The sequence below is a fragment of the Carassius gibelio genome, chromosome B6, assembly GCF_023724105.1.
Source record: "Carassius gibelio isolate Cgi1373 ecotype wild population from Czech Republic chromosome B6, carGib1.2-hapl.c, whole genome shotgun sequence".
In the NCBI taxonomy this organism is placed as follows: Eukaryota; Metazoa; Chordata; class Actinopteri; order Cypriniformes; family Cyprinidae; genus Carassius; species Carassius gibelio.
Genome location: NC_068401.1, coordinates 8,962,627 through 8,990,239, shown reverse-complemented (window position 1 = coordinate 8,990,239; position 27,613 = coordinate 8,962,627). Strand labels below are relative to the sequence as shown.

The 27,613-nt window shown below is 36.9% G+C and overlaps 2 protein-coding genes across 2 annotated transcripts; both read left to right on the top strand.

Annotated features, from left to right (window-relative positions):
• Window positions 1-11: 11 nt before the first annotated feature.
• LOC127959545 (fibroblast growth factor receptor substrate 2-like) lies at window positions 12-13,175 on the top strand. Its single transcript, XM_052558786.1, has 8 exons — window positions 12-146; window positions 1,802-1,926; window positions 2,070-2,158; window positions 2,310-2,496; window positions 3,404-3,565; window positions 4,350-4,471; window positions 6,780-7,697; window positions 8,634-13,175. Exons 3-8 carry the CDS (start codon window positions 2,093-2,095, stop codon window positions 9,060-9,062), a joined length of 1,884 nt encoding a protein of 627 aa, XP_052414746.1. The 5' UTR covers window positions 12-146; window positions 1,802-1,926; window positions 2,070-2,092; the 3' UTR covers window positions 9,063-13,175.
• Window positions 13,176-16,670: 3,495 nt separating this feature from the next.
• slc6a11a (solute carrier family 6 member 11a) lies at window positions 16,671-27,590 on the top strand. Its single transcript, XM_052558788.1, has 15 exons — window positions 16,671-17,033; window positions 18,766-19,077; window positions 19,486-19,620; window positions 20,166-20,306; window positions 22,989-23,076; window positions 23,275-23,407; window positions 23,589-23,723; window positions 23,864-23,967; window positions 24,187-24,311; window positions 24,599-24,711; window positions 24,809-24,946; window positions 25,128-25,230; window positions 25,317-25,417; window positions 25,549-25,719; window positions 25,850-27,590. The coding sequence occupies exons 2-15, from the start codon at window positions 18,909-18,911 to the stop codon at window positions 25,964-25,966; spliced, it is 1,773 nt and encodes a 590-aa protein (XP_052414748.1). The 5' UTR covers window positions 16,671-17,033; window positions 18,766-18,908; the 3' UTR covers window positions 25,967-27,590.
• Window positions 27,591-27,613: the final 23 nt, after the last annotated feature.

Here is a 27,613-nt window from a genome sequence, read left to right as displayed (position 1 = left end):
TTCGCCTTTTCTTAGTCTCACTACTAGAACAAGCATCAAAAACGACCAGCACGCCGACCGCCAAGTCCGATGGTGTAGCATCCGCCGTGGACTGCTGTTCGCATCCTTCATCTGTCTCGTCTCGTATTGCAATCACTGCCAAACATGTGAGTAGCAGCCGCAGCTGAATTGTTCTGCAGTAGCCTAAACGTGTTTTGATGCTGCTGGTACAGCGCGAGCTCGATCGCATCCTGCTCTCATTCATCTCATTAGTCTGCGTGAATGTGCTGTGTTTGATACACAATAATTACTAGCATCCAGCTGCAAACGGTTAGTGGTAGTGTAACATTAACGTTGGTACAAAGGCTGGAACATAGCGAGCCATCTCCTTGAACGCCGCAAGTGTTGCTTTTACTGGTTCGACTTCTACTTTGCTTTTCTATCTTAGCATTAGAAAAGCTAGTCCTGCAGATTTGAGCTGCATTTATCCGGTTTTTCGACGGATTCTTGGCGGTGATGCGCTACAAGACGTTCAAGTTGCATCTGTTGGTCACTCCGTGTCTATTCGAGAGACCTGCTGCACAAGATGTAAGATTCTGGGTTATTGCATAAACTAGAGATAAAAACACAATTTTCCAGGTGCCAAACGTGTCTGGTCCTGCATGACAGACTTCAGAGAATCAAATGTGGATTTCAGGTTTGACTGTTACGAACTGCTGTTTGAGGCACAAGAGATTGTGTGGCCTGATGTTATGAACTGACATGCTCATATTGATGTTGACATATCAGTATCCAAAACTGATCAAATATTAAATGTTTTATCAGTCTGTTATTTCCCTTTTTTCTGTGAACATGGCACAGATATACTGTCATGTTATTTTGGGTGTATGTGCAAAACAACTTTATGACAGGGCCTTCATGTGCATGACTAACTTTATGAATGAATTGCACATGAATGGTCCTGAAGGGTCTGGTACACTTTTAAAAGTGCTGACATGTTCAACTATTAACCTTATTGCATTTAACCATGCATGCTTCATTTTCATGAGTTAGGCTGTTTTGAAATGCTCATGATGCTGTATTGATTAGCGTGGGCACTGGATTATTAATTTTTGAGTCATTTTAATGATGATGTTAATATTAGACATACAAAAGACAACTGGTAGGCTATAATTATACAGTTTATATTATAATTATATTGTGCATATAGTAGTTAATACTTGAGAAATGTCCTTTAATATAACTTTGGCATTCATAAACTTATAAATGTAGTAGTTTGGAATTTGATTAGAGTTGACATTTCTGTGCAAGTCATTGGTTTGAAACTACTGCTATGTAAAATTGCATGAAACACACTTGTCCTTAAAGGTTTTGACTTTCATGGTATTTTTCCCGTACAGTGGAAGTCAATGGCTACAAGCAACTGTTTGTTTAAAATCTTCAAAATATCTTAAGGGACAGTAAATTATTTGATTAAATTAAATAAAATTTGGGTGAACCAACCCATTTAAATTGAAATAGCAAAGAACTGATAGCTTTCTTTACTCTCCCGAAGCCACCTGAAATATTAGTTATTTGTGGTTATTAAGACAGTATCTGTGCACATCAGGCTGAAGGCTGAAACCATGAGTTGTAAGCTGATTCCACTTGAGAATACGGTTCCCAGTATAAATTAATTACGTTTTATTTTTCCAGTGGGAGTCAGAGGAGAAAGAGCAATTTCATTCCCAGTGTCTTAATCACAGCTCGGGCGTTTTTGAAAAAGAGGACAGTATACTCAAAGGATTGTACATCAAGTCCTTTCTTTTTCTCTGCTTCATAGGAGAAATGAACCATTTGTGCACTGGGACTGGATGCTCTTACCGGCACACCCCACTTCCGCCATGACACCCAGCAGAGGATTCTGGGATTGACGCAAGCATCACTCCCACTGATGGCCTGGACCAGGTGAGCATATAAGTATACTTTTAGTGTCTCTTCATGCATTACCTATTTATTTTAAATAAATAAAACAATTCTGTTTTGCTTATTAATTTTTAGCTGTCTCCACATAGTCCATGCAATATCTGACCCGTTTGTCCCTGTTTAAGGTTTCAGCTGGCCTGCTGAAGCTATGGGGAGCTGCTGGAGCTGTCTATACAGAGATACTATCCGAGACAACCATCTCAACAAATTTAAGGTGCATTTCACAAGACACTTTAAGATAGAAACGAACCTTAAAAAGCACTGTGTTAGTAAATATAAATTTTAAGTGCAACATTTGAGAACAATCACATGGTTAACCAAGTAAAGCACTGTATGGTTCTGTGATAACCTGTTATGTCTGACAGGTGACTAATGTGGACGATGAGGGAAATGAGTTGGGCTCAGGAACCATGGAGCTCACACAGACAGAGCTCATTCTGCACACACGCAAACGGGATGCCATCCGGTGGCCATACCTGTGTCTGCGCCGATACGGTTACGATTCCAACCTCTTCTCTTTCGAGAGTGGCCGTCGTTGTCAGACAGGACAAGGTACGATGATTCTTACTTCTACTTTACGCAGATGTAACACTAAATTGTGTGTAAAGCAAATATTGAAACCTTCTATAAACCCTGACATTTGCTCATTAGTAGGGATATTGGTAGGTGGTTGATTTGGCTCCTTAAAGGGAAAGTTCATCCGAAAATAAAACTCTTTTCATTATTTACTCACCCTCATGTCATTCCAAACCCATAAGAGCCATAAGGTTAATCTTTGAAACACAAATTAGGACAGTTTCTGTTCCTCTGAAACCCGAAAGTCCAGGTAACCGACCAAAGCTTTGAAGATTAATAAAAGCTATTAAGTAAATTATTTAAAGCAAATTCATATGAATCAAATTAAGTTTGTGAAGAGATACAGTTGCTTTATGTGATTTTAATTCAGGCTTTTATTAACATCTAAACAATGTTTCCACACAAACATATAGTAGCAAATATGGAAGCCTGTGCCATTGAGTTTTTTTCTGGGAATAAAGAAAGGGGAATAAAAGGCTACAATAAATCTGTTCATCATATTAAGTGATCAAATCTCATCACAAGATTTGAATTGAATCACTCAAATCATATGGTTTAACCTTTTCAGATTTTTAAAGATTCAGTTTCCTGGACATTCAATGCAGCGACAAACCGCTCGGTTTCATTACAAATATATACTATACTATTTTCTAATAGAATGACATAAGGATCAGTACATGTTTGAGTGAACAACCCCTTTCATTTAATGTGTATTCTAGTAACGTTATAGATATTTTTTAATTAGGTTCAGTTAAATTCTGTCATCCTAATTTAGATTTTGTGTGCCCCTATGTTTTTGTGCCTTCCCCATGCATGCAAGTAATACTCCACCTATGCATTTACTATTGTTTCTATTTACCTGTTTTCTTGCATGTTTTGACAGGGATCTTTGCATTCAAGTGCTCTCGTGCAGAAGAGATCTTCAACCTGCTGCAGGAGTTGATGCAGTGTAACAGCATCAATGTAGTGGAGGAGCCCATGCTCATGACCCGGCCCGGGCATGCGCCAGAGATGGACATGCCTCGAACTCCACAGACACCCAACAGTGAGATGGAATATCTACTCACTTAAACACACAGGGCTTCATATCTTCATATATGTGTAAAACGAAACTGACCCATTCACTAATCATTTGATCAGTCTTAATAGGGTACAGATATTTGAACAGTGACTTCATGTTCAATATCAGTTATGAAATAGGGCTAAAAAAGTTAATTATAATGTCACGTCAATGGTTTTGCTTTTTTTAGCTTTAGAAAACGTGCACATTTAAACACCTAGCCAGGTATTTACATATTTTCACACTCCATACATTAAATGTCTCTCACAACTTTATTTTTATTTTCAAGTGTGCTGGGAAGCATTGACATTTCTGTAAATGTACAGTAGTCAAATAACATTGACATTAAAATTTTTATAACCTTTGTGTAACTAGTCACCATTTAAGCTTTTTGCGATTCAAGTTTATTAGTATAGCACTATCACAATATGTGTTTCAAAGCAGCGTTACAGAGCGTGCTTTTGTCAATGTTACTTAAAAACTCTTGATGTAAGAAATTTGTTTTCAAAGCATAGCTGTTCAGTGTAGGTATGCATAATTGTTATAAAGATCCCATAAAAACAAATAGTTTTGTGTATTTGAATCATCATTTGGCTTTTGTTAGACATTGACCATTGAGGTCATAGACAAAATAGACCAAATAAATATGATGACTCATTCACATGTTATTATTGACATATCTTGCCCGGATATCAACATAACTTAACTTACAGTAGGAAACCTAAATATTACATGCTTACGTGTACTGTGCTTTGGTCTGTTTGTGCAGCCCCTGGATTCCCAATGCAGGGTTTTCCTAATGGATACCCAGGATACCCAATCAGTGCAGACTCATCGCAGCCCTCTCTCCCCAACGACCACAGACTCAGCCTCATGGGACTGGATGACCAAGTGAGAACAAACACCTGCCTGTGCATACATTCAGTAGCCATAAAAAGTATCTGGAAGCTCAAGCAGCATTGTATTTGAAAAATGGTAAATGGGCTGCATTTATATAGCGCTTTCAACAGACCACATGGCCATCCAAAGCACTTTACAATTTTCCTCACATTCACCCATTCATTCACACTAACTGCGGTGTCAGCCATTCAAGGCACCATCCAGCTCGTCGGGAGCAGTTGGGGTTAGGTGTCTTGCTCAAGAACACCTCGACACTTGGTCAGGTGGAGCCGGGGATTGAACCACCAACCTTCCAGTTTGTAGACAACCTACATGAACCACTGAGCCACTGCAACAATAACTCTAGACCTTTTCTCAAAACATCACTTTTTTTTATTCATTTTTGCAACCCTGTTTAAAGGGATAGTTCACCCAAAAATGGGAATCGTCATAATTTTTTCATTTTGTTGCAAACATGTAAACAAGTATTTTTTAGATATTTTAAAGGATGTTTTTACTCCATAAAAGAAAGCCATTGGGGTCTAAAATACAGAGCTCCACACATGACATGCAGGAAAAAATAGTAGGCTAAATTGTGTGCACGATTGACTAATTAATTCCCTCAATGTACTAAAACGTGCACACGATTACTATTGCGTTCCCTCGATTTACTATTTCGTTCACTCGAATTATACATTTTTAATTCAGCTTACCCTGATTTTAGTGGACAGTTTGTTCAAACAGGGGTTCTAGCAGAATAACCACAGGGTTAGGTTCATCACATTCAAATTCATAAGATTAACTTTTATGTTTCACTAACATTTAAAACTTCACAGCTTCTAACAAAATATTTTCTTAAATGACACTTGATTTGATGTTGTGTTATCGAATGCAGTGACATTAATATGCTTAAAGGGTAAGTTCACCCAAAAAGGAAAATTGTGTCATTAATGACTCACCCTCATGTTTTTCCAAACCCGTAAGACCTCCGTTTATCTTTGGAACACAGTTTAAGATATTTTAGATTTAGTCCGAGAGCTCTTAGTCCCACCATTGAAAATGTGTGTATGGTATATTGTCCATGTCCAGAAAGGTAATAAAAACATCATCAAAGTGGTCCATGTGACATCAGAGGGTCAGTTAGAATTTGTTGAAGCATCGAAAATACATTTTGGTCCAAAAATAACGAAAAAAAGATGAATTTATTCATCATTGTCTACTCTTCCGGGTCTGTTGTGAGCGCGTTCACTGCAGTTTAGTAATATCCGGTTCGCGAATGAATCACTTGATGTAACCGGATCTTCTTGAACCAGTTCACCAAATCAAACTGAATCTTTTGAAACGGTTCGTGTCTCCAATAAGCATTAATCCACTAATGACTTGAGCTGTTAACTTTTTTAATGTGGCTGACACTCCCTCTGAGTTCAAATAAACCAATATCCCGGAGTAATTCATGTACTCAATCAGTACACTGACTAAACTGCTGTGAAGAGAGAACTGAAGATGAACACAGAGCCGAGCCAGATAACGAACGAAAGATTGACTCATTTAAGTAGTAAATATAGATATTTTTCTTACACAAACACATCACTTTGCTCCAAGACATTTATTGACCCTCTGGAGCCATGTGGAACACTTTTTATGATGGATGGATGGACTTTAATTTGCTTCAAAATCTGGACAACTACCCACCTTCATTATAAATCTTGGAAGAGCCAGGACATTTTTTTTAATAACTGAAATTGTATTTGTCTAAAAGAAAAAATATCATATACACCTAGGCGGTTTGAGGGTGAATAAATCATGGGGTAATTTCCATTTTTGTGTGAAATATCTCTTTAAATGAAAATAAAAATACTTTTGAGAGCTTTGTACATTTGAAAAATAATATTACTTACCTCGAAATGAATTAGAAGAAGTGGACCTTTTTCACATTTCTGGGGTTCTGATAGGTTCATGATAGCATTTCTATGACTTTGAGAAAGAGGAAATAAAAATATTGACTGATCGATTATGTTGGTTAGAAGGGAGAAAGACACCAAACATGTCACCTCATTAGCCAGTGTATTAGAAACCAAATTTCATTCATTTAATGCCAAGGTAATAAAACACAAAGTACAGTGTTATAAATCTACATAATTATTATTATTTTTTTATTAAAACATAGAAAGTCCTTTAGATGTAAACACATGCAGTATAAAGGGGAACTATGTAGAATCTTTTTCAAGGTGTTAAAATGTTCATAATGCTAAATCTAGGTAAATAATGTGCTGTCAGTTACTTAAACATCAGTTTAACTAACCTTTCCATTTGTTTCCAGACCCATACGTATGTGAATACAGTGGGCATGGAAACTGACCTCTCAAGCCGCCACTGTGTCCACTCCCTGCCTGAAGTACGGCCCACCACCTACCCAGAAACCTCAACTAGCACCACCATACGTGGGGGCCCAGTCCCAGGCCAGCCCAGCATGCACTGCTGCCCCCTGGACGACCCTCACAAAGACCCTCAGGTCTTCCTCCAGCCTGGAGCCCAGGAGGTGAAGTTCATGTTGGGTCCGACCCCAGCACAGCGCCACCTTATGGAAAGAGACAGAGACCGCCACGTCACTCACCCGCTTCGAGCGGCAGATGGCAGCTCCGAAACAGAAGGAGAGGAGACTCCGTCTGTACACATGTGCAACACACACTCTTACCACCATTGCCATCATCTAATGCACCGACACTCTAGCATGGAGCCTTGCCCAGAAAGTCAGCTGACGTACGAGAATATCAACGGACTCCGAGGAGCACGTAGGCAAAGGCTGAGTCCGAGCACTGTGTCTCAATCTCAGTCTTTGGGCTCCAGTAGCAGTAGCAGCACCACCGGTGATTCCCGCACACACACGCATCCGCACTCCCTGCCGCTCACACACACGCACCCTTCCTCACTGCCTCCGCAGGGATACGGCTGTGACCGGGGAATGGGGGTCAGTGGTCATCGGCGCACAGCGTTGCTCAACTATGAGAACCTTCCATCGCTCCCCCCGGTTTGGGAATACCGTGCGCTTCAGCGTGAGGAAGAAGAGGATCAGGATGAAGACGAGGATGAGGACGAGTATGAAGAGGAAGAGGAAGAAGAATATGATGAGCATGAATATTCTGAAGGGCCCGCAACCCCAAACGGATACCATCAGGAGAGTGGCGGCAGCGCTGGGATTCATCGTGATGCCCTGCAGAACTATGTCAACACTGAACAGGTGCGTCAATAAAAGCACCAGTAAATACATGTGGAGAACATGCCAAATCCAATTCCAGGGTATAATCAAGGAATTAAAATAGTCACTAAAACTATTATTATTATTTTTTATATATATATATTTATATAGATATATGAATACTGAATATACATTAAATAAATTGTCAGTCAAAAATTATAATGCAAAGTTAATACTACTACTACTACTACTACTAATAATAATAATACTATAAATGTCAGGGAAATTTCTAGAATGAATATTTATTTAAAAAGTTATGCTTAGCTCTAGATTTATTTAATTGGTTATTGCTCTTTGAAAGTTCTTTATGAAGTTTTTTAATTATTTCATGAAAAATCATTGGTCAAAATTATAATACACCATAAATAAATAAGTAAAATCTGTGGAATTTCAAGAGTGAATATATATTTTATAGTTTTGCTTAGCACTAAATTATGATATTGCTCTTTAAGAGTGCAGGCTGTGTAAAATCAAATGTTATTTTTACTTTAGAAAATCATTTAGAGTGGAATCGCTGTCACTTCTAACACTAAATATGTGTGTAAACAAAAGCACAAGCAAATACAAGTAGAGAATATTTCAAATCTAATTCAAGGGAAATATCAGGGAATTGTAAAAAAAAAAAAAAAGACATATAAGTTAGATATCACATTTTTTTATAAAATGTAATAAATGTGAAAAATAAACATAATAAATTAACTATTAAATTAACTATAATAATCATAGTCAGGAAGATATATAGAGTATATGTGTATATAGTTTTATAATTATGCTTAGCTCTGAAATAATGTAATTGGCTAAGTGTTGCTCTTTGAGAGTCCAATCTTAAATAATGAAAAAAATCAGAGAAAGTCATTGGTTGATGTAAACCCTGTGACTGCTAGCACTGAAACTTACTTACATGCAAACTCTTACCAGCTCCAGCCTCCGACACGTCTCCGTCACGCTTGCCCTCCGCACCCTCACCCGCCTGAGAGGCCCAACCGGGTTTTCAACTTCGATTTCAGACGTCAGCGAGCAGGACGTGGCAGCACCACCTGCGAGCAGCACAGCCGTCACCCGCCTCCTCCTCCCTCTCGCCAGCTCAACTACATCCAGGTGGAGCTGGAGGCTGAGCCCTCCGGTTGCTCGGGACATGGAGGCGGGGCTCCGGTACCAAAGAGACCTCCTCCCCTCAGACGTGGGATGGCTGCCGCCGCAGCCGCCCCATCCTCCCGCCGTGGAGAATGCTACGCCGTGATTGACCTGAAGAAGACAGCAGCCATGTCCAACCTACAGAAGGCTCTCCCTCGGGATGACGGCACCTCACGGAAGACACGGCACAACAGTACCGACTTGCCTCTGTGAGAGTGAAATAGAGAGTTACAGGTATGACAGGAATAAAAATGAGGGGAAATGTTCAGGAAAGAGAAAGTTTTGGTGGTATTTTCCTCCCACCATTATAGTGAAGCCTCTATTTTCTCATTTTCTACACTCATACCAACTGCTGCTTGATGAAATAGTAACTCCATTGAGCCAAACACTGAGCATTTTATCTATTTATTTTCTCACATTCTGCGTGGGAAGGTTGTGAATGGTAGTTAACTACTTATCACCGTGGTTTTGGGTTGCTGTTTGGGCTTTGGGCCAAAGAAATGGGTTCAGAAAAAAATACTTCATTCAGGAAACAATGTGCAGTGTTTCTAAGTGTCTTAAGTTTTGTTTTTTATATTTGTCATTTATCGTTTTTTGATTTAAAGGGATAGTTCACCCCCAAAAAACCCAAAAGACTGCAGCCTGCTAGATAACTACAATATCACATATATTTTGAGTGATATTAATATGAATAGATGATTTTTAGGGGAACTTTTTCTTTACTTTTCAGTAAGGCAGCACAGTATTTTGACACTTGAGCAGAACAGACTTGAAACCACCATAAGTGTTTTATTACCACATGTAAGATCATTTCATAATTATCGAATAGATCTAGTTTCTTCTGTAACTAACTGAAGACAAGATCTTCATCGTGATAAAGATACTCCAGCAGTCTCTCTCATTGTCTATTTCAGTTCCCATATGTAGCTAAGTGGAGGCCACAACGAGGATGAAGAGCGCTAATTGTTCAGTATTTAATAGCCTCTTGATTCTCCGATCCTCAGGAATTGATTCGATCAATTCAGTTTGCACTTATAGTTCTCAAATTGTAACTGAGGCCTCCCGTTATTTCCTAATTTCCCACTAAGTTATGGCAAATGAAAGTTTACACAATTAAAAGTAGTTATCCAGAATATGATCCATTATATCTCTCTGGGTTTGTGGTGGTTTTGAAATGGAGAATTCGTTGTTTTCAAGCGCTAAGTTTGGAGTGCTAAAATCCAGCTCTTAGCACCATTATTAGTCTTTTTTTTTTTAGAACACGGTCAGATATTATTTTTCATGTTCCCAGAAATGGAAAGGAAAGAGCAATTTAAAGTGGATATGTGCATTGAAAGATAAGTAAATCAATATTTTCAAGTAAAAAAGAAAACAAAAAATAGTAAAATTAGTTAAATAAAGTAAGATACAATAAAAAAACTGCTATTCTCACATCCCCAGTGACAATATACCTGAGAGTGATGATTCTCTGTGAATTTGAGAGTGTATTTATGTACATCTATGTTTTGTAAAGCTACGTAAAGCACCATATGCATATTCAGAAGTAAGAATGTTAATTATTTTTTATATCTTAAAAAAATATGCCAGGAATCACGAGGCAAAACATATTTATTTAATTTAGAATTATTTCTCTATCTAGCTGTATGTTCGTTTATTTATGAATTAATTTATGGTTTTGTATTTGAATTATTCGTAAAGTAGACCTGTTGTTAGATTAGTCGTTTTAGAGATACCAAAGGTGGGATGGGAAACCACAGAATCTACCTTGGTATTATTTAATGTCTTTTTTAAACTGCAGTTTCATGTTGAATAATAACTGTATTTGAACATATTGTGCCAAAAATATAATGATATCACTGAACTATGTGCCATTGGTAAATGTTGAATTTTAGGGCTAACAATCAGCAACATGTAAAACATAAATGCAGCTGTTCTTTACAATTACATCATGATCAGTTCAGGGCTTGATAATATTTTGTCTACAAGTATACTTAAAAGACTTGTCAGTGTATTCCCAATGAAATCCCATTGTGTCTATCCTAAATAGTAGTAGGTGATATTTTATAGTCTTTAACATTACTGCTGTTTTTCATTGGAATTTCATAAATCAGCTATTTTTATAACACAGTTGGTGTTCTAAAATAGTTACACATCTTTAGTTTTTTTTTAATTTTAGCATTTGCTTTCTTATGGTTGTTAATTCAGCCCTAAAATGAATTGATCTCTCACCGCCGATACTGATGTAGCTATACAAATCTGAAGTTATGAAAATTTTGCTAGGGACCTCGAAGAGCAGAGGTTTTTATCTTACATGCTGGGCGTGGTAGACACAGTTTTCAAAATTTTACTGGCAGCCATATTGTTCTGAGTGCAGGGCTTTGTGGGCCTTACTTATTGTACTCCTATTTTTAGGCAAAAAGCTGATCATAACTGATAACTTAGAAATATCTAATGTTGCACTTACCGTTTTAATTCCATTGGAAACTAACGGCATCACAGTAGATTTAGATGTTTTACCAGAAGCCATAACTGAAAGAAAATATTTTAAGGGTCAGGTACTGGAAAATGTTCAGCGTAATAAATGTGATTTATTTATTTTTGATCACCAAAATATTCAAATTTAAAGATAAAAGTGAAAATAAATGACTATAATAGATTATATGCTACATTCTTTTAATTTTGAGAGACTTGCAGCTCAATACAATATTGCTGCCAAATAGTAATTCCAAATCAAATCAACATATTACACTCACAATATTGTACATTAAGAATGCGATGATGAACTATTTGGACACTTTTAGACACTTTTCAGAGGATCGATCTAGTTTTTAACATCTATATTTTGGTATTGTGGTATGATAAACATTTTGCAATAACAGCTAATGGAGTCATATCCGAATTAGTTTGAGTTGTTCACGAACATGTTCTGTGATACAAGTCACAGTTGTGTGTGCATTCAGAAAGGACTGGATCAGCAGTGGCTTTACTGCCTTTCTCAGGCCTCATCTTGATAAACATGCGCTTTGTGTGTATTTAAACCAGGCTTAAGGAAATAAAACAAATCTAGTCATCTTGTCTGTAGGTGTGGGATCATTGTGCCATAAGTGATTTTTCGCCACTCTTTTAAAATAAGGTGTAACTATAGTGGAAATTTAAAGGTAAAGTAGCACATACTAACTAGAATCCTGTGTTGACTTTGATTGCGTGGGGCCACTTTGGAGTGTAAATGCTTGTTTTGTTGGTTTGTTTATTTGGTTTATGTTTTTATACCTTCCACACACCTCATTCATTTCATTCATTATCAGCCCTTGAGTTACGCATTAGACCAAGGTTAAATGCACTGAAATTGTAATGAGGTGAGCAATCATCTGGAAGTACTGTAAGTCCCTATGTGAAATCATGATTTTGCTAAATTTCCAAGATGTATAATGACTGAATGTGCTTATTGCCATAAATGGGAAATATTTTAAACCTTTCAGTTTTTTTGTTTCTATAAAAACCAACATTGAACCTCTCATCGAATGATTTTAATTCGGTTTCTCATCTAAACGTGGGATGGTATTCCACTTGAAGAGGGTTTCGCAGTGACCTTATCGAATGACCTGTCCTATTGGCGGTAGATTTACATTGTCATAATAAAGCTTAGGCGAAGCTCAATGACTGTGATGTACTGTACATTAATGTGAATGTGTCTCAAATGTGTCAGAGTTAAAGAGAGAGAACGAGAGCTGCCCGTGCATGGACTCTTTACCGGAGACTGCATTTCTGAAGCTCCTCAAACCGTCTCGCTCTCAAACTGTCTTACACTCTGTATGAATGTAACACACAGAGATGAACTTGTAAAATGCTCAGATGAGGTGATTTACACTCAACGTTTCTATCCTCCCCGATGAAAAGATGTGTTAATGTTAATGTTTTGTCTCAAGAATTCCGATTTCGATTCGATTTTTTGATTGTTTCTTTATATACAGTATTTACATTTTCTTGTATGTAATTCTGTGTATGTACATAACATATATGGGTATGCAGTTGCAGTCAGCTTCTCCTGTGTTTGTTTGTGTTAGCGCAACAGACACTACTTTTGCCACAGCCATTTGTAGAAAGAGCAATGCCTTGACAGTCATTCAATTAGATGGACATTGCAGTCTCTATAAACAGATTGGAGATCTCCTATATTCTGTTGATGTTGCAGTCTCAACCCCTCCATTCTTACAATGCAAAGCAGGCATGCCCCATGTTGAATGTTATTTTCAGTCAAATAAACTTTTGAAGAGAAAGGCTTGTATAATAAAAATGAATGTGATTAAATGTAATGTCAACATTAAAACTGGAAATGTCATCAAGTGTTTGCTCTGATGCATGTTTGAATGTCTGAGAACAAGATGGATAGCTCTCTAAAAAAAAAAAAACATGGTGAACTATATGTACTCTTTCCATTGTGAGCTGTCTACTTAGTACACTAGATGGCAGCAAAGGCTACAAGAGCATGTAAAAGAAGAACAAAGTAATGTATGATTCTTAGGAGGTTCAAATCTGGTTTAGACTTTGGAATGACAAAACACACACACAAATAATCTAACAAGGGAATTAATATATATTCTAAAACAAACTACATTGTGCACTTGAAACACTTTTCAGGTGCAGAGTAGTTTTAACATCTGTATTTTGGTATCCTATTTTGGCATGGAAAAGCATTTCTCTCTCTCTCTCTCTCTCTCTCTCTCTCTCTCTCTCTCTATATATATATATATATATATATATCATGCCTATTACAAAAAAAGATATATATATATATATATATGTACCCTTAACAGCCTGGTAAAACTAGCCTACTGAGAACTCTGACTGATTTACCTATAATAACCCCAATTAATAAGTGGAATTATGGCATTGTGGCTGTCAGTACGCAGGTAAGCACCACTCATAATCTTAAGAAATGTAAATTATACCTTTTTAATAATTATTTGATATCACATGTATATATAGTCTATTATTGTCATCAGAATGAGCTTGGTTTTGAGAGTGTTAAGCTTCAGATTGTTAAGACTGCAGCAGACAGACAGCTCTTTAACCTCCTGTCTGTAGGCAGTCTCATCACCATCCTGAATGAGACCGATAAGTGTGGTGGTGTCTGCAAACTTCAAGAGTTTGACAGAGGGGTCTTTAGAGGTGCAGTCATAGGTGTAGAGAGAGAAGAGCAGTGGGGAGAGGACGCAACCTTGGGGGCACCAGTGCTGATCGTACGGGTACTGGATGAAAATTTTCCCAGCTTTATTAGTTGCTGCCTGTCTGTCAGGAAACTGTAGATCCCTGACAGATGGAGGTGGGCACAGAGAGTTTATTTAATTTGAGCAGGAGGAGGTTTGAGATGTTAGTGTTAAAAGCCAAACTGAAGTCCACAAACAGGGTCATCACGTAAGTCCCTTGTCTGTCTAGATGTTGCAGGATGTAAAGCAGTCCCATGTTGACTTACCTGTTTGCTCTGTTGGCAAACTACAGGGGGTCCAGTATGGATCCAGTGATGTCCTTCAGATAAGCCAAAATCAGTCTTTCAAATGATTTCATGGCTACAGACGTTAGAGCCACAGGTCTGTAGTCATTAAGTCCAGTAATTTGGGGTTTCTTTGGGACGGTGGTGATGGTGGAGCGTTTGAAGCATGAAGGGTCTTTGCACCGCTCCATTGATCTGTTGAAGATCTGTGTGAAGATGGGGGCCTGCTGGTCAGTGCATGTTTTCAGACAGAATGGTGACACTCCGCCTGGGCCTGGTGCCTTTCTTCTCTTGTTCTTTCTGAAGACTTGACACACATCATCTTCACTCATCTGAAGTGCAGTTGTGGGGAAGAGGGGGGTTGCAGGACGTGTGAATGGTGGTTTTTTTTACCTGCATTAAAACTCGTTCAGATCGTCTGCCAGTTGTTGATTCTCCACAGTGCTGGTGGATGGTATATTGTAATTGGTGATGTCTTTCAGACCTTTCCACACTGGAGCAGGTCCGCTGGAAGAGAACTGGTTCTTTAGCTTTCCAGAATAATTTCTCTTTGCCACTATGATCCCCTTTTCCAGTGTGTATTTGGCCTGTTTATACAAGAATCTGTTCCCATTCCTGTGAGCATCTTCTTTGGCCTGAGGGAGCTGTCTAAGTTTTGCAGTGAACCATGGTTTGTCATTGTTGTAGGTTAAGTGAGTCCTGGTAGGAATGCACAAATCTTCACAGAAACTGATATAAGAAGTCACAGTTTCTGTGAGCTCGTCCAGATCAGTGGCAGCAGCTTCAAAAACACTCTCCAATCAGTGAGGTTGAAACAGGCTTGGAAATCCCACTCTGTTTCATTAGTCCATCTTTTTACAGTTCTTAATACAGGTTTAGCTGATTTCAGTTTCTGACTGTAGGTCAGAATAGGACAGAGCAATATGCATCCTTTATTGTGGTGTAACAATGGTCCAATATATAGCTGTCTCTGGTGGAACTTTTAATGTGCTGTCTGTATTTTGGCAGTTTGCGGAAGTCATTATAATCATTAGTAATTTTGCACCTATGCAAACCACACATCACACTCACGGACTCTCTTGTTTCAAACAAACCCAAATTGCACCAACTTGAGTCTCGGCGCCTTGAAAATGAGACCTCAAAGTGCTGTTTTCTTAGTGGAAGCTCTATATAACAGGTAAGTTTAAAAAATAATTTCAATTCAAATGAATTGATGAGTAGCATTGTTAGTAAGTGGAATGAAAACAATGTGAAATGGTCAATATCTCAAAACTGACCATTATCTCAAAATAGCCAAACTGATACAGGTTATTTTTCGTCACACGCTTGAGGCCAATCACAAAACACTGGATAGCTGGCCAATCAGCGTAAACCTCACTTTTCAGAACGATGAGCTTTGCAAAACATTTTTATCTTAAACCGCATAAACACATTGCATTACAATAAATACATAAAATAATGTTCTTTTAACACTGTCATATGACCCCTTTATGGTTATGTAGTAGCAGGCAGAAAGCTGCTTATATAGGCTACATGATGCACTGAGCAGTAAGGTCAAAGTGGTGGAAATGGAATTGAATCACAATCCTAGTTTGACTGATGGGATTGAATTTATATCCAGAGATAAGATACTGGCTTTCAGACCATCCACAAGTCTGTTTTGACTTGGATATGTAAACATTATCAAAACTGTACTAACATCCAAAATCTGTTATTTCTGATTTAGCTAGTTTGCCTTTATTATTGTTTTTGGACACATTTTTGTCAGCTAAGAAATTTGTGATACCATTTAATAATGAGAGCAAAAACATTAGATTTCTTAAATGACTAAACCTTTGGACGCCCAATGTTCCTTTCCCATAAACAAGATCAGGCTGGAATGTTCAAATAAATATTTGTTATTTTGTAATTTTGCACTCTCTATTTCTCTCACAAAACGAATCTAAGGGTCCTCAAATGCAAACTGTGTGTGTCTTGCTTCAGGAGAGCAATCATACATTAGAGTCGAGTTTTACTTTATTTTATATTCATTCCTTCATTTATTCATAATAACTGATCATTTAATAATTTTATTTTTCCATTTAATCATATTATTATGTATAATATGCATTATAACCATTTATTAGTCATTTATATTACTGGTTTTAATGTTATTATTTTTCCATTGTTGTTTAGTCTTACGATGTGTAGTTTCAAGGGCTATTTGTCTTCATGAGTAAGAGATAAGCGAATGACTTTTTTTCAAGGTTTTTAATGTCACAGCTGAAGTAGTGATTTTCCATTGCTATGGCTTGTGGTATTATAACACTTTTAACTGGTCAGACGCAGTCTAAGCTCTGAAACATACACAAGTGATTATTCCAAAAACTCTGCTCCTTTTTATCATCAACTCTTCATCTCCTGCTTCTATTCTTCTCTGGCTTTACTCAGTCAGCTTCTTGGCTGATAGAAGATTATTAATACAGTTTTGGGTACCATACAAGTTCCAGACAAGACTCGCTGGTGATGAAGGGTTTTGGGTATTAGACGATTTGTTGACTATTTGTTCTGTTACCAGAAAAAGTGGATATTTTCTGACAAGATATGACATCCGGGGCTGGACCTGATATTTCTGGCATGGAGGCATGATCTAACAGTAAAAGAAAGCTTTTCACATTTAACTGCACTTGAAAATTCAACTTCAACCTGTAACAGTTAAGTATGTTTAAACAAAGTACCAACTATTTAACTGTACACTGTTCTTAACAAGTTGTATATAAAAATGAAAATAAAATGGATGTGTAGTTCAAATTATGATTCATTAATAATTTGTTAATTGTTATATATAATGTAAACATATTGCAACAAATCATTATTTACCATTTTTTTCCATTTTTTTAATAAAAAAAAAAGAAAATATAGAAATTGGTACTGCACTACAGTCAGGTGCTCTGACATCTGGATTGAGTAAGATATGTAAACTGAGCAGAAGTTGTGAAAATGTAAAGAAATTGACAGACATGGCTGATGTAATTCTAGAAGAATTTGCCAAAGGTGTTAACACTTGCTGAGAAATGTTAATACACCTGTAATTAAGCGTGATTAAATTGTCAATACTTCATTCATTTTCACACAAAACTCGCCTTGCTTATCAGTTTTAATCTATCTGACAGTTTGTAAAGCTACAGGATTACACTGTTGTGTTTAAATCGAATAGATGGTAATAAACTATACCACAAATTATAGAATGATCATTATGATTTCACTGATAGCTTTGCAAAGAATCTGTTGATTCAGATTCACTCAGATGATTCAACTCTTAAATAACAATTCTAAAAAAAAAAACAGTTCAATCCTGTGTTATAAAAGCTGTTGCGTAAGGTTCCCATTAGTCATTTATTGAGATGATATAAGCATACATTTTTGTAAGGAGGGCGGAGTCAAGACAATACAGACAAAGAGGTTGCAGAGCAAGTTTACAGATCAAATTAAGTTATAAAAACACTTTAAGTTCATCCAAGATGTTATGAGAGCTTGAGGCTTGCATCATTTATTGCAATGCTTGATCCTTACTATTATTAAATTATGCATCAAATCATATCTTTGAGCAGTTTATCCTTAACACAAGGCCATCTTGATCTTGCTAATGCAGAGTGTAATCAAAACCAAGCACTTCTCAGATATGAATGTCTCCCATGAAAGCAATGAACAGATGCAATAAACACAGTTTAAATCAAAATGTGACATTCCTCATCTCAGACCCCTTAAATGGCAGTAAGAAAAAAACAGCACCTTAATATTTAATTCAAAGAGTAAATTAAAAAAACACATAAACATAAATACATCCCAAACCATTTCTTTGCTATTATGTGTCAAAGCTGATTTAACACAAATTACTTTGTAAAATTAAATGTAAATAATATTATTAAAATCTTATGGTACCAACATAGAACATTCTATTGTGAAATTCCTTCTGTCAGGACTCAGGATACAGTTGTAATTTTTATTTACTTTTAAGTTTATTTAGCCTTCATTTTAGCCAACAGTATAAGAAGTATAACATTCTGCTGGTCTAAAGTGATTTTAGGGGTAGAACTTTTTTATAAAGAGAAATCAAATAGTATACATTTTTAAGAACATTCTAGTTATAATCAAAGTGGAAAATTTGCTAGTGGAAGGTACCCATTGTTTCTCCATATTTTAGAAATCACTGAACATATATGAAAGTACAGAGATAATGTCTAGCTGTCTGGTTAGAGTCAGCAAATCAACCTCTCATATAACCAGAAGTTGAGTAAAGGGCACTGGAAGAACTGCACAGGTCACAGCATGATTGATGAGTGAGTGCTGAGAAGAAACCTTTTATTTTTTTTTAAATGCCTCTAGTCAAAGCACTAATAAACTAAGTGGAAGAACAAGTTAACACATCTCTACTCTCGCCCTCAGGATAAAAACACCTGGTAGCCTCATCACCCCCCGCCCACCCCTGGGAATACTTAAAAGCTGCAGTAAAGAATCACAAGCACCCTTCTTCAATATCATACACACACCTACTTAAGCGCCGACAGACAGGCATAAACACTGTGAGTATGGCAGGCTCCCCCACCAGACGGACAGGGAACCAACAGGCTGATTTAAGTCCCGAAGAGAGAGGCCAATGGGCAAACAAGATCGAATTTCTTCTGACTGTGGCTGGAGCTATCATAGGGCTTGGAAATGTTTGGAGGTTCCCATATCTTTGCTATAAAAATGGAGGAGGTAAGTAGTTTTGGACAATACTTTACATAGTTTATGATAGGTTTGTTTATGGTTTTAATTTTATTTGTGACTAAGGGACTACATAATCTGAATTTATTAAGAAGCATTCATTTATAAACCATCTGTTTCTTAGTTTACATATAAATCACGGTGCATGCTTGCTTCGGCAGCACATATACTAAAAGAAATCCCTGTGCTTATATACTAAAGTAAATTATAAAGCCAGTTAACATTAACAATCAGTTACACATTTCAATGTGAATTGAATTTGTATTGCAGGTGGGTAACATTGATCATAAAACATGAACTTTTTTCCTAAACAATATCTATCTATCTATTATTAATACAATTCCATCGATTTTTAATATAATATATAGTAATATTTTATTGGCTCTCTTAAATCCTTAGGGGCTTTTTTCATTCCATATATCCTGTACCTGCTCACTTGTGGTATCCCGCTTTTTGTGCTTGAGACATCTTTGGGTCAGTACACCAGTCAGGGAGGCATCACATGTTGGAGAAAGATCTGTCCTCTTTTTGAAGGTGGGTTGCTCACTTCTCAATTTGGATGCATTATGTGTCTCTTCTTAGTGAAAACACATATTTGTTAAGTCCTTTGAAATAAATAAAGGTTTTTAGTATATAGCTAATATTCCGCTTTTTAAAATATTTTGTGGATTGTAAATACAAACTTGTTTCTTCTGTTGTATGAAATGTAATGCATTTGCTAACAGTGTTTCTGTGGTCTTTAATTTAATGTGTTAATAGTTTAAATGTAAGTTTATATGAAAAATTATTTATTTTTTCAGCAATTACGTTTTGTTAATTAATTCTTTACATTTTTATAATGCTTTTCTGGGTACTCAAAGCACTTAGTTATTGCAGAAACTAGTTTTCACCTATTATATTAATTTGTTGCTAATCGCTAAACTATATGTTATTACATATTAAACAGTGTCCTCTAACACTTGCATGTACTTTTTCATATTTTTATTGTATACTCTGTTACATGATTTCAATTTATCTGCAAGGAAAATAAGGTAACATTTGTTTAAAAATTGCAGTGTTAACACAGCTCTCTTTTTCAGGAATGGGTTATGCCAGTCAAATTATTATTGTCTATGGCTCTATTACCTACATCATCATCATAGTTTGGGCCTTCCTGTACCTTTTCTCAGCCTTCAGTGTGGAACTGCCCTGGGCCAGCTGCAACAATCTGTGGAACACAGGTACATTTGGTTAAAAGTCAGATGTATAAATCTGTGTATGAATGTATGTAAGTCTCGAATCACAATTATATTTGTGGGGAAGTCGTGGCCTAATGGTTAGAGGGTTGGACTTCCAATCGAAGGGTTGTGAGTTCTAGTCTCGGGCCGGCAGGAATTGTGGGTGGGGGGAGTGCATGAACAGCTCTCTCTCCACCTTCAATACCACGACTTAGGTGCCCTTGAGCAAGGCATCGAACCCCCAACTGCTCCCCGGGCGCCGCAGCATAAATGGCTGCCCACTGCTCCGGGTGTGTGCTCACAGTGTGTGTGTGTGTGTGTGTGTTCACTGCTCTGTGTGTGCGCATTTCGGATGGGTTAAATGCAGAGCAAAAATTCTGAGTATGGGTCACCATACTTGGCTGAATGTCACTTCACTCACTTCACTTTTTTTATTAATAATTTTTCATCTTTTCTTTAAAAAAAAAATATAGCCAAAGTAGGACATTTTAACTCCAGTATGTTCTGGAGGAATTAAATCGAGTTGCTAGCATTTTCACGCAAGTTTGTGATTTTTTTTATTTATTGTGAATACATTGTTTATATTAAATGTGTCAGTACACACACTACAACTACTACTATTTAGGCACCTATTCTATCTGTTAGCGTGATTTTTTGGCAGCCCATAGAACCGCTTGCGGGTAAGATGTTGAAATTTGGCACACTGATAGAGGGCAGTGAGAAAAGTTACCATAGCAAATTTGGAGTCTCTAACTCAAACTCTCTAGCGCCACCACTTGTCTAAACTTTTAAAAAGGTTGTGCTAATAACTTTTTAACTGTAAGCCACAAAATTTAAATTATGTTTTCTTCGGATTCCTTGGCTCATGCCGAGTCGAAAGAACACCAAAATGTAAAAATTTTAAGATGTAGTTTTTTCGCTATTTTCAATAGTTCGTGAAAACTACTTTTTCAAACTCATCCTAGGCCATTGAACCAATTGTCATGAAAACTGAATAATATCATCTTCAGACCACGCTGGCAATTCAAGTTGAATAGTCATACTGTTTTTGAATAGCACGTGAACGAATTCTACGAAAACCATGTAAAAGTGGATGTGAGCCTATATCTCCGCAACGGTTTGGCATATTGAGACCAAACTTGGTGGGTGTAATAAGAAGCATCGCCTGAGACTACCTGCAGTGCTTCGGTGCTGTGCCCCCTAGTGGTCAGGCAATATGAAAAATTTGCTCATAACATCTGGATGCTTTGGCCAAACATCACAAAACTGCTCTCTTTAGATTCGGTGCATCAGGTTTTTCCATGTCAGCCATTTTGGGCATTGGCCATTTTGAATTATGTTCTAAAATACTGTATTTTATGTATGCATTAGCATTCAGCTCCATACCCTCATAGTACTCAAAAAGTTTGGGGGCAGTGCTTGGTTGTCAAATGTTATAATGAAATTTAGAAAAATGCAAATAACTTACATAACCTTTTGTAATCAGACTGATGTTGATAGATTCATTGGATCATGATGAGAATACCGATACCAATTTTACCAATTTTGGCTGAACATATTGTCCACCATTTTGATTCATGTTGAAAACCTACTTTTTCGAACTCCTCCTAGATCATTGGTCCAATTTTCAAAAAATTTGGCTCGGATCATTTTCAGACCAAGCTGGCAAAAATAACAGAAAATGGTTATCATATAGTGCATGAACGAATTTGCTAGAAAGATGCAAATCTGCATCTGTGGGCTGTATCTCTGCAAAGATTTCACATATTTACACCAAACTATGTATGTGCCATTGTCACCAGACATTGACCATGGCACATCAATTTGGTAACAGCATCACCTATTGGCCAATAGTAATAATCCATTCATTAACCTTTAATTATGAAATTTCCAAAAATGCTAATAACTTTTGATTGCATCAGGCTATTGTAATGAAACTGGTCTCAAAAAATTCCCTGGCTCATGCCAACAACATGCATACCAAGTTTCGCTTAGGAAATCGGAACTCCCTTTCCACCATCTTGATTTATTTTAAAAACATTATTTTTCTAACTCCTTCTCAACTGTTGGTCTGATTTTTACCAAAATCAAGTCAGATCATCTTCAGACTGTGCTGGCAAAAATGTATGCATTTCATGTTGATTGAAAAAAACGTTTTCGTACAGCACCGTTACAAATTTTAGGCATGGTGCCAAAATGAGTCTTGAGGCTAAATCTTTGGGAAGCTTTGTCACCTCACACAGAACACACCAAGATTATTTGATTACAGCACCACCTGTAGGTCAAAGGTGATAAGCCATTTAATCATATCACTAGAGGTTGAATTTATGATTTTTCTGCTATTTCAATTACAATCATCCTAAAATTGCTTTTATTACTCATTGTTGCATTTGGTCTAATGCTCCATGTCATGCTTAATTACTAATTTTGCTGCTGGAGTGCTTGGCCCATAATTGCTGTTTGCAACTATATTATTAGATAATGTATTTATCCCGTTGTACCCTCTTTTACCAAACATTGATGCTTATGCCAGGAATAGAGTAGGATATGTATAGAATCTTGTTTAGCTATGTATGAACCAGATGTTTTGATAAATTTAATCTGGTTAGGTTTGGTATATGGCCTCTTCATGATCGTTAGCACTATGTTATATACTTTAATCCATTAATATCTCTTTGGTGTTAGATGCTTGTATTGTGCTTAGTGGGAGGAATTCTAGTTCAGGGTGGACGTCTCCTCTCAATGCTTCTTCTTCTGTGATGGAATTCTGGCGGTGAGTTAAATAAAAAGGCAATGAACACACACTGAAAATAAAATAACAATTAATATTAAAGACATTTTATGGATTTTTCTGGACATGGTACCATGTTAAAATGGTGTACCATGGTGCATGAAGATGAAGGAGTTCATCTATGTAAGTCAGTGAGTTCACTCTTTTATTATATGGTTTAAATGCTTTCTGCGTGTTCAGTCACAGAGTTTTGCAACTGTCCAGTGGAATACATCATTTGGGCACAGTAAGATGGGACTTGGCTCTTATTCTCCTACTTGTTTGGATCCTGATCTACTTCTGCGTCTGGAAAGGCGTGAAATCTACTGGGAAGGTTAAACACATTCTCGTTACCTGTTAAGAAAATGCTTTGAGCTTAATGACAAAATGTCCTGCAAATGACTTAAATATGTATATTTCAAATATTTTTATTACAAATATCAGGATTTTTTTTTACAGAATCTGTATATTACTTTCAATTAAAAGTCTAATTAAAATATTTATTATATTTATAGGCAGTCTATGTCACAGCAACATTCCCTTACGTTATGCTCCTGATACTGCTGATACGAGGGATCACTTTACCTGGTGCTGTCAGCGGCATCTACTACTACATGTACCCAGATCTGACACGGCTAGCTGACCCACAGGTGAAGGCATTCAAAGGCCTAGAATGCTTTACTGAAAATCTGGATTAATAAATTAATCAACCATCTAAATTTTTTCTTTGCTATATCCTGTTTTGTATGTTGCTCTTTCTGAATTGTATCACTCGTTCGGTCTTTGTAAGGTATGGATGGACGCTGGGACTCAAATCTTTTACTCTTACGCCATATGTCTTGGATACCTCAGCTCTCTTGGAAGCTATAATCAGTATAAAAATAACTGTTATAGGTGAGTGTGCATAATATGAAGTATAATATTTTATTTGAACTGAGTATAATATTTTATTTGAAGAGAATCTGTAATTGGACCTTTTCTATCATCTTTCTCTCTCTCTCTGTCTCTCTCTATATATAAAATATCACACAATATTTTACAATTTGTTTACACAAAAGACACAATGATGTGACTCTGTTAATTTGAGCATTACTAAACAAAATGTTCCTACAGGGACTCTTTCTACCTGTGCTTGCTGAACAGCGGAACCAGTTTTTTAGGTGGGTTTGCCATTTTCTCTGTTCTGGGACACATGGCACAAGAGCAGGGGGTGGACATATCCCTTGTGGCTGAGTCTGGTAAGAAAAAAAAAACTTTTTTATTGTTCTTTTTTTCTTTAACAATACATTCCAACAAATAATTTTTAATGGAATAATATTTTTTGTTTTAAACTTCGTTGCATATGCCAATGGTCTTCAATAATCAAACAAATTAAGGCAGACTCCTTAATTTGTTATCCTAGTGGGTTTTAGTAGACATCACATTATTTATTTGATTGCTGTGTAATGGAAGGGGTAACGCATGGATACTGTAAGATACTTTAGGTGGTGTTGGTCATTGTACCTCCTCCCTTGGCTGTCGTCAGGTCCAGGACTGGTGTTTATAGTGTATCCTCAGGCGGTGACATTGTTGCCATGCCCTCAGTTCTGGGCTGTGTGTTTCTTTATCATGATCATCCTCTTGGGCGTTGACAGCCAGGTTAGACCTCCTTCTCTTTCTTAGCCTAACACCTGTTGCTTTGCTCTTCCCCCTGTTCCTGCCTCCCCATCCAATGCCCTTTTTTTGTATCACTCAGTTTGTTGGACTGGAGAGCATAATGACGTCAGTGACAGACATCTTTCCCACGGTGTTGAGACGTGGCTTTAGAAGAGAGCTGCTGCTTTTAGGGATATGCCTTGTCTGCTACCTGATGGGCCTCTTCATGATCACAGAGGTAGGCCCATGACAATTCAGCTAATAATTAAAAAATCGAAAAGCAACCTTTCAGTCAACCCTAAATCAGATTTACAATTCACTTATGTTACACTGAGTTCAAACAGTCACAGTCTATGGCTTTGTATACTGTTCTTTAGAATATCATTGCTTTTATAAGTATCCTACTTTCTGTTTCACAGGGTGGTCTGTATATCATCCAGTTGTTTGATCATTACGTGTGTAGTGGAACCACTCTCTTGTTCCTGGCTACGTGTCAGTCTGTGGCCATTGGCTGGGTTTATGGTGAGTAGCCAACACGTAAACTTGCCTTAAATGATACTTACAGTACTACATTTTCCTTTGGGCTTCATGTGCCTATTTTCTCCAAGGTGCTGACCGATTCTATGAGAACATAGAAGACATGATTGGCTACAAACCCTGGCCCATGATGAAGTACTGCTGGCTCTATATCACCCCCTCTGTCTGCGTAGTAAGTCTGTTTCTATCACAGGTTAAAATGGGAACATATCTGAGCGAAACACTATTTGATATGCACCATATGTAAAAAGCAACACACAAACAAAATAATCAAACTACATTTTTGTCAATTGTGTCCTATAGGGCACCTTTGTCTTCTCTCTGGTCAAGTACAGTCCCCTGAAGTTTAATAACACATATATGTATCCGTGGTGGGCATATGGTCTTGGTTGGTTCCTCGCGGTATCCTCTCTCTCTCTCATCCCCATTAACATGATTTACAAACTCTACATAGGAAAAGGGACATTCTGGGAGGTAGGTGTTGTCAAGAAAATTTTACATTTAATGACTGTAAATGTTTCTGAAACCTTTAACAGAACCAGGCCAATTTAATTGAATTTCATTTCCTATGGATTGAAAAATGTTTTGTGTACGTTGCCCTCAGCGTCTCCAGTTGGCTTGCACTCCAGCAGAGGATCTACCTCAGTCTCAGAGACCCTCGGCACATCATTATACTCTGTCTTCCTGTACAGACAGAGAAAAGACCCCAGACAGCCTTTAATGTTGAACTGCTATTATGTCAGTGTACCTATATATTAAATAGCAGTTCAGTCAATTAGTCCTGATGGGAAAATGTATTAAGTTTGAATTAACTAATATATTAAAAAGTCAAAAGTAAGACAACAGCTGACACAAATTCATATATCCTTCCTTCTGTATAAAGTTAATAGTGCCTTGTTTTTTTTACAGAAACATTTATTTATGGAATGGAATCTATAAGTAATCTACTATTGCTGATTGTGAGCCCACCTTTTTACAAAACACTTTTAAAAAAGCAATGATTATTCGTTTCATAGCGAACACTGAATCATGCTTTTACAGATGCAGATACTTTTTCTATACACATACTGTACATAATATGTATTGCCTTAAAGCAGAGCGGCCATGACGAACAAAGCAGTCATGCGTTTTGACAGTTGGGTATTCTGATGGGACAGCTTATTAGAGATTTTCTTTATGATTTTCTCATGCAAGTTAACCTGCTATGAGATAAATTGAGCCTTCAGGCATTGTTTTTATGTGATCCATGGTAAGAGCTTTATTGATATTTCTTTCAGTGATGTACAGTGTTTCACATACCTTGAGGGCATTATGTAAAATGTGCTTAATCAGCACCAAGGCTTTTGGAAAATACAAGTCATGGACAGGGAGATGTATGTATTTTTATAATTTTATGTTCTGTAGTATGCTGTCTTAATAGTATTGTTTTAAACTCATATTCTAGTATCTCTAGTATAGATGTATTATACATATAACATAATATTATTAATGTAAAATAAATTAAACATGTATCAGAATATGTAGTGGAGTTAACATCCTTCAGATTAGTCTGTAAATCATACATATCTTTATTTAAATAGAAGTGTGTTTCATGCATTTTAAAGAGACAATCTACAGACTGAGGAGAGAAATTATTTGTCTTTCTGACTGATCATTTTCCCAGTTTCCCAGATGATAAAAAGCAATGCTTTCAATTAATTTATACAACTCATTGGCAACAAGAACCCACTTTTAGGCTCCAACCTTAATAGGATTTTGTGGGTCATAACCTCTATGGATTTTACTTTTTTTCCATAGACACAGATTAAGCTTAATCCAGGATAGCTGCATTGTGAAATGTGGGTTTTCCTTAAAAATCCTTTGAGGTCTAGGATCATAAAACATCTGTCCAGGAAACCAGGATTATGGTGATATTGGTTTCAACTGATGTTGTTCACTGCTAGGCCATGTTGTGTATGCCATTTCTGTTGAACCTTTTTTTTTTTAAAGCTTTTTGCCTAACATTTATTCAATACAAAGTTTTAAATATTGAATATTTAATAATTAGCATCATTTCCAGGAGTTAGAAAGGACACGATTTATGATTGCATATTCTGTTAGTGACCTTGTGCTGTGCCATGAGTATGCTTTATTTCTATATTTGATATGAGAAATTATATGATCAAGTTCTTTCTTGTTCCGTTACAAAGAAAGCATTTCAAATCTATGAGCAACTAATGCAGTGTGACTGTGTTGTAATCATGACTGTCAACTACAATTACATCTCCAAAAAAATGTGTAACTTTTCTAAGTCCTTTGGTGTAATGTAAAGGAATGTACACATTAAATAGACATTTTTCTGTAATGAACCTCAAATAGTTAAGACACC